Source organism: Pteropus vampyrus, unplaced genomic scaffold, assembly GCF_000151845.1.
Source record: "Pteropus vampyrus isolate Shadow unplaced genomic scaffold, Pvam_2.0 Scaffold191, whole genome shotgun sequence".
NCBI lineage: Eukaryota > Metazoa > Chordata > Mammalia > Chiroptera > Pteropodidae > Pteropus > Pteropus vampyrus.
Window position 1 is genome coordinate 1,602,135 of NW_011888972.1, and position 15,942 is coordinate 1,618,076.

At 48.1% G+C, this 15,942-nt stretch overlaps 1 protein-coding gene across 3 annotated transcripts; it reads left to right on the forward strand.

Annotated features, from left to right (window-relative positions):
* Positions 1–2,600: 2,600 nt before the first annotated feature.
* Positions 2,601–7,195, forward strand: PJA1 (praja ring finger ubiquitin ligase 1). Of its 3 annotated transcripts, XM_023537422.1 has the most exons (3): positions 2,605–2,748; positions 4,952–5,146; positions 5,714–7,195. In XM_023537422.1, the coding sequence occupies exons 2-3, from the start codon at positions 5,019–5,021 to the stop codon at positions 6,750–6,752; spliced, it is 1,167 nt and encodes a 388-aa protein (XP_023393190.1). In that variant the 5' UTR covers positions 2,605–2,748; positions 4,952–5,018; the 3' UTR covers positions 6,753–7,195. The 3 variants fall into 3 exon arrangements, with proteins under 3 accessions (XP_011369763.1, XP_023393190.1, XP_011369762.1); XM_011371461.2 differs by having other exon boundaries at positions 2,601–2,748; positions 4,958–7,195; XM_011371460.2 differs by having other exon boundaries at positions 4,952–7,195.
* Positions 7,196–15,942: the final 8,747 nt, after the last annotated feature.

Genomic DNA, 15,942 nt, shown 5'->3' on the forward strand with positions numbered 1-15,942 from the left:
CCAGGCCCATCTCCACCCAGCCTGGCCAACTAGTCCAGAATGGAATCCTCTGGCACGACAAAACCCATCATCTCTCTGCCCCTCCATCTCCTTGCCTAAGAAAATAGGAGAAAGCATGAAGCAAATGCCACGTGCGACCCTATATGTTTGTGCCTGGCCCCTGGTAGGTCTATGATATGTCGTGGTAGCTACTAGGAATTTTCTTTTTTCAAGAAATATCTGTTGATTTTTCTGGATATCAGAGGTAGAGCTATGAAGAAGATAAGCAAGGCCCCTGCCCCCAAGGAGCTTGTAATGATTTGGGGGCAACTTGTTACACAGCAATAGTGACTACTACATACCCTTTGACCCAGAAATTCCGCTTCAGTGTACATACGCTAGGGCAGTTTTTTTACCAATCCCATGAGAGCATATGCTGAAAATGCTGATATTTGCACCAGCTCTCTGAGATGAACAGTCTGCTCTCAGCCAGAGGCAATAGTCTCTGGGGCAGCATCTGGGTGAAGCCAGGTCCATCTTCCTGGGAGGCTGAAAGGATCAATATATCAGAACACTCATTACCCAGTTGGGAAGCTCTGCCCCAGAGAAACTCTTCCATATGGCCACAAAGAACCACGCACTAGGATGGCTATTAAATCATCACTTATAATTGCACAAAACAGAAACAACCCAAGTCCATCAGCAGGGAAAGAGATAAAGAAATTGGATAATTTATGCAACAGAAGTCCGCACAATAATATGTTACAGTAATATCATACGAGAAAATTGATACAATAGTATTCAGCAGTTAAAATGCATTACCTAGATCTAAATATACAAAATTGCTGAATTTACAAAATATAAGTGAAAATTTAACCTGCAAAAGGATATATTTATTATGATAACATCTACAGATTTCAAAATACATAAATCAATAATGTGGATTGGTTACAGATATACATATGTAGAAAAAAGCAAACATGGACAAGAAGGAAACTTCTAAATGGTGTTTCTTTTGGGAAAAGAAGTAAGATAGATAGGATAAACTGAGGTTTTCGACTATAATATTTTGTTTCAAAAACAGAAGGATTGGAAGATCTGAAAAAAGTAAAATTTGCTCAATCTGCGTGACAGGTACATGCAAATGTATATTTTACGCTCTACTTTTCTGTATGTTTGACATTTTTAAAATAGTTTTTAATAAAAAACGCATCCTTTCTTGAGTACAAAAATACATATACATTAGATCAGGTGTATTAATTGTGTTGTTCAATCTCTCTATATCTTAATTTTATTAGTCTATTTGATCTATCTATATCGTAACAAGTGTGGTTAAGTGTCCTGCTATAATTGCAGACTTTGTGATCTTTCTTTCTATTCCTAATAAGATTTGCATAATATATTTTGAAATTACATAGTTTGGCATATAAATTTTAGCAACTATATTTTCTTGGTGAATGAAAAAACCTATTTTGTTCTCTTTAATGTTTTTTACTTTGAGTTCTTGATTTCTTTCCTTTTAAAATTCCTTCCTTCCCTTCCGTCCCGCCTTCCCTCCTGCCTTCCCTCCCTTTTTGCCTTGCTTACCTCCTTCCTTTTTGCCAGTATTTAACTGGCATATATTTTCTATTTCTATTTTCGCTTTAAGTAAAATTTATATAAACAACATATAACTGGATTTCTGAAAATGAAATGCTCAAAATGAGAGTTTGCTTTTTTATGGGAGATGTTAACCCATAATACACAGTGATATATTTGGATTTATTTTGCCCTCCGCCAACCGGTTTTTTTTTAAAATCCTTTCTTGTTGCCTGTCACCCCATTTCTGCCCTTTGTTAGACTGAGTTTTTTTTCCTTTGCTCTACCTATTACTTCTTTAATGGTTTGAAAGTTATACACATCTTATTTCTATTCTGTTGTTACTCCCAAAATATCTTGTTTTTCTATTACGTGTTTTATTTCCAGTAAGAACAAAATTTTGCTATTGTTGTCAATATAGCAAGTGTCCATCTGTTACAAATATTAGAGATAGATTGTAAAGTACAATTAAAAAAAAGTTCAGAGTTCAGTAAAATTGTATAAATCCAAAAGGCATAGCTATAATATTTTTAAACTGCGATGCAATTACCAGAATGTAAACCTGTGTTGTGCTTGAGGATTTATGATTTCTTTTGGATAGAGAAGCTTGGTTTTGAGATTAAGGGCAACAAATTCTTCTGTAAACAGTTCAATTTGCTTCATCTACCAGGTTAAAAATTTAAGTTTACTGCAACCCTAAATACAGTTTCACGTTTTTAATACTTCCAGTACAAACCATAATATATAACATAGGATATGATATATTAATATAATTACTTTCACATTGGAATTAATCAGAAAGAATTTGCAGGTTTCATTTTATTAAAACCACACGTACACATACACTCACATCCAGAACAGAAGGGGATATGGCTAAATGGTTAACATTTGTTAAAGCTGGCTGTTGGTTACATTTCTCGCTGTCCTCTTCTGTATCCTTGACGATTTCAGCATTTAAAATGAAATAAAGCTTTCAGACCCACCCCGATTTGTCTAGAGCAGCTGCCACCCCCGCCACATCTAGGGGGCGTCTCCAGCTGACGCTTCCGTCACTTCCGCCGCCGCAGTCGCTGCCCGCCCGCTGCTGTCTGGCGGGGGAGGAGCGGCATCCAGAGCAGTGCCTCTGACGGTCGTGGCGGTTGGAGGTCCGAGAGCTCTGCTCCTCCCGAGAGCGCGCGGGTGTCGGGACCGGTGAGTGAAAGCCTGCCGATTTCCTCCATTCATCCAGACATGGCGGTTGGGCGAGCGGCACGGGAGTAGGATTTGGGGGAGCCGTAGCGAACAGATTTTCCGGTTCGCCCCTCGGGAAGGGGTGGGGCGGACGTGGGACCTGACTGCAGAGGGAGGCCTGTGTCCTCTCTTGGCCTGTTTGGGGGCCCCATACTCTGTCCCCCAGGCCCTTTCGCGTGTGGCGGTCCCCCGCGCCCGAACGGTTGTGATCACCGTTTGAGAGGGAGTGGCGGTGTAGGCACGCTCCCACCTTTCGCTGCCGGTCCTCCCCCCCCCCCTCCGCCCCTCCCAACCCCCCTGCGCAGAGCGCCCAGACCCCTCTCCCCCCCCGTTACACATAGAGTGCGCAAAAGGAAAAAGTGCACAGACTCAGAGCAAAATATAGCGCCCCCAAAAAAAAAAGCGTCACAAAAAAAAAAAAAAAAACAAATTCCCAAGGAGAAAATATACCCCTACACACCCTTTTCTTTCTTTTATCCCCTTCCACATTGGTTTGGATCTGCCATTTGAGCTGATAACGTGTTTTTTTTTTGTCTCGTATTATGGCATTGTGGGTCCCCTCCCCATGTCTCCCCCTCTCCCTTCTGCTGTCACTCCTCCTCATGTCTCACGGGCGCGTGTGTGGGGACACACACGCACGCACGCAGGCACATACACACTCACGCACGCACAAACAGAAACCTTCCATTGAAGCCCCTTCCTTGCCCCTCCGAGGTTCCTCCACGTCCCCTCCCCCACGCATTCATACACACGCACGCACAGACTGTCACACCCTTCAGTGCCATTCGCCAGATACATACCTACACAGATACATGCATAGACACACACGCACACAGACACGCACACACACACCCTGACCCTGCAGGACCACGTAACCTCCACCCGCCACACGTACTTTTAAGGATATCCGTGGACTGCTGGCTCCACTGCCCCTTCCATACAGATGCTCCCGACATACACGCTCACACACCCGCTCCTCACTGGTCCCCTCTCCTGTCTGCTACATCTGTGCTTAGACAGCTCTCCTTTGCTGGTCCCTGCACATACTCACACTCACAGAAATCCTTCTCCGAGGACACCACCCCCTCCCTGCTAGCCACATTTATGCATACAGACGTTCTTTGATTGCTGGCCCATTCCACCCACCCACCAGCCACATGCACATCCGTCCCCAAGGCTGTCCTCCATCTACACATTTGCTCACACTGACATTTCTCCATTGTTGCCTCCCATTTTGACGAATACACACAAAGTCATGGATAGCCCGGGGCTACTATACCACTTCCTCCCCTGCCACAGACTCATAAACCCATGCGTCCCTCCACAGAGTTCTAGCCAACACACATTCTCTTTCATACTTACACACGTCCCTCTCCTCAGAAGCCACCCCACTGACACCTGTCATTTTGGTCGCCATATCCAAAATGGGTCCCATTCTGTTCACGCTCACACCTTTTCCCGATGCCACTGTCACTTGCCCCTCCCCCTACAAACACAGGCATCTCTCCATTGCATGATTGCTGGTTCCCCATCCACCTGCTCCTCACCTCCTAACAGATACATAAGCACTCAATGCACACACGGTGATCTATATTTTCCACTCTATTCCAATTTTCAATACTCCTGTATTTCTGCAGAGCTCAGAAAAACACAGACACCCCATGGGAAAAAAAAAGCCCACAGCAGTCCTGCCTCTTCCCATGCTGGCACAATTCCACAGTACTTCACCCACTCTTCAAGCGTCCAGTCACCCCCATCTTCTGTCAGATTCTCCCCTAAGTCTGGCTTTCCTACCAACCCAGTTTTGTAATAATTTTGCCAACATTAAAAATGTATTTTGGTTCTACACCTGAGGAGTCACTGGAATGGTACTCCAGGCCTTAGAAGAAAGTGAAAGTAATTTTAAAGCCCCTCATTCTTTTTGTTACCTGCCTGCTGAAGTGGAGATAAATCTACCTGCTCCTTTATCTGAACTGATTTGACTTTCTCGTCTCCAAAGTCTGTGCAGAGAGTGGGGACCCTCCCACTTGAGCCCCACCTGTATTGGAAACCCTATAAGTCAGAGCAATGGGTCAGGAATCTAGCAAGGCCCTATGGCTCAAGCCAGCAGGGGTATCAGTCCCATAACAGGCAGGAAGTATGGAAGAAGGCATGTTTATGTCAGTTTCAGGCCATCCACGAGCCAGCAGGAAAGGATTTTCAGCAAGAGAAAGACGACATCTGAAGTCCCAATGCACAGATCAGCCCCCAGTCAAACTGCCAAGAGGAGCCGATTGCCATTATCCAGCGTTCGTCGCCGTTGGGATGACAGTGAGAACTCAGGAACCAGCCTGCATGTTGATAATGAGGACTACTCCAGGTACCCGCTGAGAGAGTCCAGGGCTCTGGGTAGCAGAAGAGGAATGGCTTATGGCCCTATTGACTCTCTCCGGGAAGAGGAGAATGAGGAGGAGGGGGCTGGGCCTGTGGCGCTAGCGTCAGGGAGAGGGAAAAGTGGCAAGTTTAAAGATGATAAGCTGTATGACCTAGAGAAAGGAGCACGGCCTTTGGTTGCGGTGCCCCCCCAGTCATGTAGTTTTAACCGTGATGTGAGAGAGGAGCTTGGCAGGCTAGAGCCAGCCCCTGTTGCCAGAGGTGCTGCTAGCAGAGCTGACTTCCTGCAGCAAAATGGCATGGCTTCTCAAACCTCTGCTGCAGGAGGCAAGGTGGCTGCAAAAGTTGACAGCCTGGAGAGGGAGAGACGGGAGCAGAATTTACCTGCACGTCTCAGCAGGGCTCCTGTGAGTATTTGTGGTGGTGGGGAAAACACCCCAAAGGGTGGAGAGGAACCGGTGGTGAGGCCCAAAGTCAGAAACCCGGCCAGTCCAAACTGCGTGAAACCAAAAATATTTTTTGATACTGATGATGATGACGATGTGCCACACAGTACTTCCAGGTGGAGGGATACTGCAAGCACTGATGAAGGCCACTCGGATGGCCTGGCAAGGAGAAGCAGAGGCGAGAGTTCAAATGGCATCTCTGAGCCGAAGTACCCTGAAGATAAGAGGGAAGCCAGGAAAGACCAAGTGAAGCCTGAAAAGGTGCCTCGGCGGCGACGAACCATGGCCGACCCTGACTTCTGGACGTACAGCGATGATTACTACAAATACTGTGATGAAGATTCTGACAGTGACAAAGAATGGACTGCTGCTTTGCGTCGGAAGTATCGAAGTCGGGAACAAAACCTGTCATCCAGTAGTGAAAGCTGGGAGACTCTGCCAGGGAAAGAAGAGCGCGAACCTGAGCCAGCAAGAGTGAATGGCAGTGCCAGCGCCAGCCCTGCTGCTGGTGCCAGTGCTGGCAGCCATGAACTTGAAGAAGTTCGAGGACCACCTCTTCAGGAAGAGGAGCGGGTGTCTCCGGAAGAAGGAGAAGTCCCTTGGCTCCAGTACAATGAACAAGAGAGCGGCAGCGACGGGGATAATGATTCCGGCCAAGAGTTTCTGCAGCCTGGGGTCTTCATGCTGGATGGTAACAACAACCTCGAAGATGACTCCAGTGTGAGTGAAGACCTGGAAGTGGATTGGAGCCTCTTTGATGGCTTTGCAGATGGGTTGGGGGTGGCCGAAGCCATTTCCTACGTGGATCCTCAGTTCCTCACCTACATGGCACTTGAAGAACGCCTGGCCCAAGCAATGGAAACGGCTCTTGCACACTTGGAGTCTCTGGCGGTGGACGTGGAAGTGGCCAACCCACCGGCAAGCAAGGAGAGCATCAGTACTCTCCCCGAGATCCTGGTCACTGAAGACCACAGCGCAGTGGGGCAAGAAATGTGCTGTCCCATCTGTTGCAGTGAATATGTGAAGGGCGAGGTGGCGACCGAGCTCCCGTGCCACCACTATTTCCACAAGCCCTGCGTGTCCATCTGGCTTCAGAAGTCGGGCACCTGCCCTGTGTGCCGCTGCATGTTCCCTCCCCCACTGTAAGACCAAGGCTCTTTACTCCTGGTCTGCTGATTTTCCTCATCCGAAATCCACAATACTGCAGGAGCCCTCTCAAAGTTAACAATTGAAATGAAACCAATCAATTAATCTACTACACCTGTTGATTTCTTGTGATCATTTCCAATGTGAAAATGGTTGTGTACGATCGCATTAAAAATCATACTGTCTTTTAGAGGCTAGAAAGGGAAAACTAAACTTTCGAAATGCTACTTGAGATGGCAGTAAGAATATACATTTTCTAACCTGAACATTGAAATCAGTTGCATTTGTTTTCTTCGGTAGACTATGTTGCTGTTAATTGTAATGTCAAGTTTATCTGTTGAATATGTCCAAAAGGCATCACCACTTCGTTGCATGTTATGGGTTAATGTTCCTGTAATTGCAGTGCCGTAAAAGCTAATTAAAGTTCTTTTGATTTTACATGGTAGAGTGGAATTGTCTGGTTTTGTCTAAAACAGTAGTACTAAGTGACTTTATAATGGATCCCTTACATTTGCATCAGACATAGGTTTTCTTTTTTGTCTTTTTTTTTTTTTTTGGTTTTCGCAATAGTAGAAAAACTTTAGTTTCGCTGGAAATGCTGACTCTGACAACAGCACAAAATTAAGGGTGGTGATTTCCAAAAGTAGGAATAAAACATATGATTATCAACTACTATGGGGCAAAGGTGGAAGAGAGAATACCCCGTCAGTCTATGGGAAGGAAAGAAACAAGAAAGCACAGTAAAAATAAAGGACAACAGTAGAAGTAAAGTCAAGCTCTGTGTAGGGGTGAAGAAGTAAAAGTCCCCTTTTAGAAAACCTTCAGGGGGAATGGGTAAATATTAAGTGGTGTGTGGATTTGTATGCCTAACCATGGTGACACAAGAGGAATAGAAAAATGTGGAGACACCCACCCATGCAGAGTGAACAGGCCTTAGTGTTGGCCATATTGGCTTCAGATCTCTCTCTCTTTCTCTCTCTCTCTAATAAAGAGACTTTTTTAGGCACAAGAGAAGTTCATCACCCATCATATTTACCTCCGCTCCTCCACGGAGGTAAGCAGTACCCAGGAAATGGTGTGTTTACTTCTCATCTATGTTTTTAGACGTATATGTGTGTTTGTATATGTGTACATATATATTTATATGTGTGTGTATCTGTAACTGATGTAGAATGTTCCTGTTGTTTAAGTAGACGTAATTGATAGATCGTATGTATTGTTTTGCAACTTGATTTTTTTCACTCAGCATTACTTTTGAGATTTAGCCATTTTGATTCATGTTGATTTAGCTCATGCATTTTTAACTGCTGTACACTAAATATTCAATCGTACGAATTACCACAATTTTATCCATTCCCCTCTTGGTGGACATTTAGGTTCTTCCCAGTATTTTCTGGCAATGAACACACTTGGCAGATGTATCTGTGCACATATGTGAGTTTCTCTAGGGGTAAGTATATCGAGATGAAATTTCTGGGTCTTAGAGTTGGAGGTCAAATTTGGGGGTCTTAGAATTTAAGCATCTTCATCCAAACTAGATATTGCCAAACCGCTTTCTAAAGTGTACTCATTTATGCTCCTCCCAACCGTTTCTGAGAGCTGTTTTCGGCTCCAGCAGCCTGGACATTGTTGATGTTCAACCTCGCTGGCAATCAGTGACATGAAAATTAACACAACAATGAAACATATTGTGTCCATCAGAAAGCAATCATTTTTCTTTGTGATAATATCTAGTTTGGGCTGGGAAGAGAAGAAATGGGAACACTCCTGCTGGTGGTGTGAATGTAAACCTCAGCAGCCTTCGCGGGGAGCAGTTGGAGAGCTATCTTTCAAAATGTAAATAGGGGCACATCCTTCAGCCCAACTTCAGTACTTTGGCAGTCTGGGATTCATACGATGCAGCAGTTAAAACCTGTATGTGCTGATATGGAAGGATCTCCAAGACATAATGTTAAGTGTTTAAAAAAGCATATTGTAGGGCGATATGCACAGTCTTTATGTAAAATAAAACCTTGCAAACCAAACTATATATGAAAATGCATAAAAGTGTCTGGAAGGCTACATACCTAACTGGTGGCAATGGTAACCTCTGGGGATTGGGCAAAAGGAGTAAGAAAGGGGACAGTTGATTTGCTTGATATTTTTAGTGTCAGTGTATTTCCGTGACTGTTAACACAATACGTAAAATTAAAAATTTTTCAATTAAAAAAAGAAAGATAATTATTATTGTGTCACTACAAGTATGGAAACGTAGGTAGAAGCCACGGTCCTTTTCTTTGTCCCCCACAGCCATTCTGTGTTCCCCCTTGGCCTTCTGCCAGCCCCTCAGCTGTCATGGACACTCCGAAGTTGACGACCTTGGAGGGCACGTGTTGGGCAGGTGCTTAGCTTGATATTAACCTTTGCTGTGCCCCGTCTGGTACCACATGAGAGAGAGGTTAGGAGCACCCACGGGTCTCGGTCATCTTCCTCCCTGCTACCTTGCATAGCAGTAGCCCTAATTTCATTTTGAGTCAGAATTAGTAAATCCTCGGAACTGAACCCTTCCCTGTCACCCGCAGCCCCCTGCTGGTGTTGGAGGAGCCTGTCACTGCAGATGGTCCTGCTGCAGGTGAGACTCTCAGGCCTAGGGACACCTACAAGTGGGCCCTAGGCCATGAGCAGCCCAGACTTGGGCCTGGGACCTCAGCTAAGAGCGTCAGATACTCGGGTCCAGTACATTAAGTGTGCAGGGAGGAAGTCAGAGAGTGTTTGCTCCTGTGCTGCTGTGGTGATGACAGTGGTGGTGGTGGTGGCCAAAAGCTCCTGTGCAGAATGTGGCTGATGCCTGGAGCCATGGTTCTAGAACAGCTCCCTGGAGCCCGGGGGCTGCTGCACATGAAGCAGTCACTTTTCAGAGTAGGCTGCTTGGCCTATTCATCGAAGATGCCACCCACCACACTGTACTTCTTAGTTACTGGTCTTGATTCCTGACTGTAGAATAAGCAGCCTCACATTTGGGTCACTTATTTCTAGCGTAAACCATGAGAGAGCACCCCGACTTCCTGAGGCGGTCCCCCAGCTGGCATGACAGCCAAACCATTGTAAGGATTTTTCCGGCTTTAAGGCATTACCTTCTCTTAACCCTCTGTTTCAGCTAGATCCTTCTATGTTTGTGCCTGCACCTCTGACCTGAATGTCCTTTCCAGCCCTGTCAGTTCTACCCATCCTTTAAAGAGCTCTGTTCACATGCCAGGCCAGGGGGCTATCTATGTCTGAGTCACTTCTATAGCCCTTGCACCCAGTGCTTGGCTCAACTGTTCAGCAACACTTGGTGACCACACGATGAGTTTCTCCCCAAAGGTGGGTTCAGGGCAAGGGTTGTGTTCGGAAAACCGGCGCGGATCATGGAGGCCTGGCACAATCAGGTGTCTAAGCCCCACTCCCACCCCCAGGCTCTGCAGGCCCTGGTGCCCCTCTTCCTCCCCTCCTCTCACCCTCTGTCCTCTCTGTAGACAGCACTACGTAGAGGCAAACATATGGTGACCTGACAGCAAAGATCCTGGCTGGCTGTGCTGGGAAGGGGGCTGGTCATTGGAGACATCCTGGGTGGGGCCACGTGGAAAGCATGGCCAGCCATTAGCCCGGTAAAGACAGCAAGGGAGGGAGGGAAGGCTGGGCCCTTGGTTTGTTTGAAAGCCCCTTTAGGAAAATGCATTAACATTTAAAATCCACACACTGTCTGACCCAGCAATTCCAGTAGAATGTCTCCTACCTGAGCAAAAGTACAAGGTTGTTTGTATAAAGATATTGACTGTCATGTTGTTTATAGTACCAAGAGACTGGAAAGCATTTCAATGTCCGTCACTAGGGCCTGGTTACATAAATGATGGCACAACCAACAGACGCTTCACTACACAGCCCTTAGGACACATGAGGCAGCTCCACGGCTATCAGCAGTGCAAGAGTATCCACAAGCCAAGAAGTTACAAGAGCGAGGCACAGAAAGTGTGGGCACAGTCACCATGCATGTTCATAAAAGGCACAAGCGCATCCATGCCACTGGTTCTTAGAGGGTCCCTGGAAAGATACACAACAAACAGGTACTGTGGTCAGGGGTGGGAAGGAGCCTCACTTTGAACTGTATGTATGCCCTTTGTCCCTTTAAAGTTTTCGTTAATTTGACTTTTTAACCATGTGTATACATGGCCGATAGAGACAGAGACAGACAGAGAGGAGGGCGGAAAGGAGGCAGGAGGCGAGAGATCTCAGGCAAAGGAGATTGAATGAACAAACATGGGGGTGAGGTGAAGGGAATAGTATGGGATGCGTGCATGGACCCCTGGGAACCAGAAACTGCAATATGTACAAGACACTCTGGAAGTGGCAATCAAGTAGGCCTGCCTGGGAGAAGAGGAAGCACTCGTGAGGCCATGGGTGGGGGCTAGAGGGTGCCCCAAGACCCAGAGCAGGTGCAGTACCATCTCGGGGATGTAAAAGAGACCTCCAGATTGTACACGTGCAAAGCAGAGAACATCAAGAAACCTATCCTTTTAGCCAGCAGTGGTTCTCTCTCGGTGGGGGATTATAGGTCATTTCAATTTTCGTTTTGAGGGCATTTCTCACATTCTCTTCAACAAGCACGTGGTCAGAGAGAAAAAGTTACTGGAACACTGACTCAAGCCTCTCAAGGCCAGCTGCGGCTGAGGGAAGCCAGGCGGGCTCTGTCAGCCACCCTGGTCCTAGTCAGTGTGGGCTGGCGGAAAGACCTGCCACTGAAACAGTTTTCATGCCAATTAACTTTGAGTGGTGAGCAAGGGGCATACCCTCTTTCCAGCCTCGGTTTGCTTATTTATAAAGTGGGATAAAAGAACTCCCATGTCACAGGGTGGTTGGAATGAGCAAATGAAGTAACGGATGGACAAAATCCACACTATAAGTGACAGGGGATGCTGGATTTTGGTGGTTCCCATTTCTCCCGGCTCTTTTTTTCTGGGCCGAGCAGCAGGAGCGCAGGGCTCAGAAGAAAACCAACTAGTTCCTGATGGGAAAACTCTCCCCCACCCCCACCCAAACACACACTTTTCTCCCTTCAGCAACTTAGCAAGGCCAACTCTGGATGCCTGGCCCGGTCTGGAGAAAAATACTTAGCAGGGTGTCCAACATTCCCTTTGGAAACAGAGTGTGGCAAGAGCGGGGGAGGAGGAAGCAAAATGTTTGCTATTTTCTTCTGTGCAATTGACTCTGCCGGCCGGCCGAGGTTCTTTGCTCACCACTGTCTGTGTGCACAGATGGCGGCTGAGCCCCTCTTGGTGAAGGGCTCGGCTTCCTGTGGAGCATGCCCACCCCCTCCAGGCCCACTGAGGAATGTGGGCTGTCCCGGCTGGATGGGCTCTGTGTCTGCCCTAGCCCCTCCCTGAGCCCTGGCCTGACCCCTCCTCAAGCCTAGATGAAGGAGCTTCTGTGTCATGGGGCCCCTCCTGATTCGACATGGCTGCCACATTGACTCCTCCCTCACAGGCTGGGCACTAGCGGAAAAAAAAGCCCAAGGCTTGCCTAGAGTCACCCCAGCTTAGACAGTGGCCCCCCCAGGAGCTCTGCTGGGTCTTTGGGGATCAGAAGTTTCCTGCCATTCTTTGCCCCAGAGTGCCAGGTTTAGGCCACTGAAGGGTGGGGACTTCTGTGATCCCAGTCCTCAAGTTTGTCAGCCAAAGCCTACAACATATACATGCAAATCTGATGGACCCCAAATCTGGCACCAGTGGGCGTTCTGCAGAGGTGGAGCTGGTCCATTGGCTGCAGGTACTCAGCCCGAGGTAGAGGTGTTGAGGCCCTCCATTAACAGAGAAGTGTATAACTGTAGCTTTAAAATACCCCTTCCTCCCCAGCCATGGATGGACGGCTCTTTACCTTTTCTGTTTTATTTTTTTTTTTCTGTGTTCAAAGAGCCGCTTGACTAAGCTCTGGGCCTTGAATGGGTCACCTCACTTCTCTGAGCCTCAGTTTCCTCATCAGTAAACTGGGGATGATAACCTGGTAGGGACTGCTGTGAGGACATGAGAGACCAGTGCAGTGGCAGTATGTAGGAGACACTCTAGATGTGGCATTTCCTTCCTATATTTATTAAGTGCTTCCATTTGTGCTCACACTGGGGAATCCAGAAGTGACCAAGATGGTCTCTGATCTCATGCAGGCTCAGGGGTTTGAGACCTCTTGGCCTCTAGAGAGGCTTCAACTTGAGCCCTATTTTTGACTGGGGATTCTGACCCATCCCTGAGACTCTGGCACTGCTCAGGTCCAGTTTGGGTGCCTAAGGCTCAGGCTTTTTCTTGCTGGCCTAACGTCTGTAGCTGGAACCTACGGCCTGGAGACAGTCCTCCCTGGGCAGCCGGGCAGCCTGCTACCAAACACTTGTGGAAGTATATTGTGCTATTTTCACAATAACTCTACAGGGAAAGCGCTTTGATCACTAGTCTCAAAGATACTTGTTTTCTGCATTTCACTTGCTCTGTGACTTTGAGCAAGTGCTTTAACCTCCCTGCGCCTCAGTTTTCTTATCTGTAAAATGGGAGTTAAACAATAGTTAAACTGCTCCCTTTGAGGAGAGCAGTTAAAGCGCTGATGCCTATTAAGCTCTCAATACTGGTTAAGTGCTACCCTTAAGAAAGCCAGGCTCAGCAGGGAAAATTACCTGTTCAAGGTCACACAGCTAAGCAGTGGCAGAGCTGGGCCTGGCACCCCGGCTTTCCTGACAGTAACTACTCAGCCACCCTTTGCTTCGTACCCTTTGGATTTCTGGATTCTCTGCCTGGATTTCCTATGACAGGATCTGCTAGCTAATCAGGACTCTGTCAGAATTCCCATGCTGAATTCTTGACCAGACCACTGCAAGCACTTTCTGCCATATTCTTACAATGTAATCCATCGCCTCCTGGACAGGCCTCCCCCTGGGTTCCTACAACTTAGTCTATCATCAGGCCTTTCCTCACTCCATACTTAAATAATAAAATGAATGATCCTAATAGAACACTGTGTGCTTTCACTTTAAAATATCAGACACATCCAATCCTTAGAGCTGCCCTACAAAATAGGTGCTACGATCACCCCTACTTTCCCTGTGAGAAACCTGAAGCACAGAAAGATTAGGTGATTTGCCCAAGGCCACATAGCTGTAAGTGGTAGAGCCAGAATCCAAAACCAGGCAGACTGGCTCCAGAATCACTGCTCTTAATCACTGCACTGTGGAGGGAAGAAGTTTAATCAGCCCTGTCCCACTACAGTGAGTGCAGCCATGTCTGACGCAAACCCTCATGGGAGCACGAGCCAGGTCTGATTTGCTCACAGCTGAGTGTTCAATGGCTAGCACAGGGCCGGGCACATGGTAGGTGCTTAATAAATCATTGAATGAGTGGATGAATGAATGAATGAGTGAAACTAAAATACAGTGGTGGCCATAGGGAGGGAGAGAAGAGCCAGATTGCAGGGATAAGAAAGAGAATTGACCAGATTAGAGACTGATCCAATTGGAAATATGAGGAAGTCTTGGATGACTACCAAGATGTTGGCTTTTGGGTGATTGGACTATGGGGTCATTTACCAAGATGGGAGCCCTGTAGGAGGGACAGAACACAGGGGTGGGAGGGCATTGATGAATTCAGCTTAGGATGTCGAGTTAGAAGTAATTTTGAGATATGCAGGGGGATGTCCAGGAGGCTGCAGGATGCAGCGCTTGGAGCTTAGAAGAGGGATTTGGGCCTCCTGCCTCGCCCCTTCCCATAACCCCACCCCTTTCAATCACTTTCTAAACCGCTGGCCCAGCGGCCTTTACTCTTCCTACTGGGAAGGAAAGGAACAGATCTTTGATGGTGGGAATGGGGCGGGGGGCGCTTTTCTAAACCAAACAAACGCACACACAGTGCCTGCTTGTTGAGGATTCGCTTGCCTGGCTCTGGGCACATGTAGGCTGGCTTCCAGGGCGGACCCCCTCCCACCACCCGCCGGCCCTGCCGCCCGCTCCCTGCCAAGGTGAGCTCTGACAGGGCGACTAGTCATCTTTTCAACACCTCATTTTTCCCTCCTTACTCACTGCCCGGGGAGAGGGCCTTCCTGTTTGCACACCTCGGGGGCTAGGCCAGGAGGAGGAACAAAAACAGCCTTCATGGGGCAGGGGGAGGGGAGGGCAAAGGGAGAGAGCTGAGGGGAGAGGAAGAGGGGAAGAGACTGAGGGGAGGAGGAAGAGGAGAAGGTTAAGGACCCAGCTCCTGCCTCCCCTCTGCCGGCCCATCATATCCTCGCGCGCGCACACACACACGTACACGCACCTGAGAGGCTGGCTCTCAGGTCAACCCAAGGAGGTCAAGATTCGAGCTGGGTTTAGAAACTAGTTACTACATCTTCCCTACTTCCAGTTCAGGCTCGGGCCTACAGTTGCCCAACCCAGAACCCCCTGCTCTGTCCCCACCCCCAGCCAGCCCAGGCCAAGGACCTTCTTTCCCAGCTCAGTGGGTCTGCGACCCCTGGCCCCACGCCCAAGGCTCCTGTAGCCCCCAATCCCGCTCCTGGCAGGATCCCTCCTGGGAGCCGCCCCCCCCGCCCCCCCCGCCCCCCGGCAGCGGCGACCGCAGGTAATCCCCTCCCCCTTCCTGCTCCCGCAGCTCCAGCCCCTTCCAATTAGCCGAGTCGCGGATCCCCTCTGCTGGGAACGGCTTCCCCCTCCCGCGCCCTCCCCCACTCGGCTCCCACGTGGGGAGCCCCGCTCCCAAGCCCGGCTGCCCCATTCACAGCGTTCTCCTCCATTGTCCGCGGCCTGTCACTCACGCAAGGCATTAGCATTTCTAAAGCCCACTTCTCCTAGTCGCCGCTTTGGCCAAGCCTGGGCAGAAGAACTTAGCCCTATAGAACAACAATTACGACTATCCTTCAAGAGTACTTTAGAGTATATAATTCACGTTTCTACATACCCATCTCATTTACTTCTCACAACAGCCCCCAGCGGCGAGACACCGACATCCCGAGAAGTTCTGTGAGTTGCTCAAGGTCACGAAGTAATTTCTGAAGCCAAGATTTCAACTCGGGTTTGTCTGATGCCAAAGGCCATTCTTTCCACTACCCCACCTTGCCTCTCTGTCAGACAGAGCTTGTTGCTACTTGGCTGGGCACTCTCACAAGGTGGCTTGACACTCCTGGGGAAGGAGTACTGGATTCCTCCTGC

Excerpts from the sequence above, each read along its gene's own strand:
- PJA1 (XM_011371461.2), top strand. The coding sequence starts at position 5,019 with ATGCACAGATCAGCCCCCAGTCAAACTGCCAAGAGGAGCCGATTGCCA.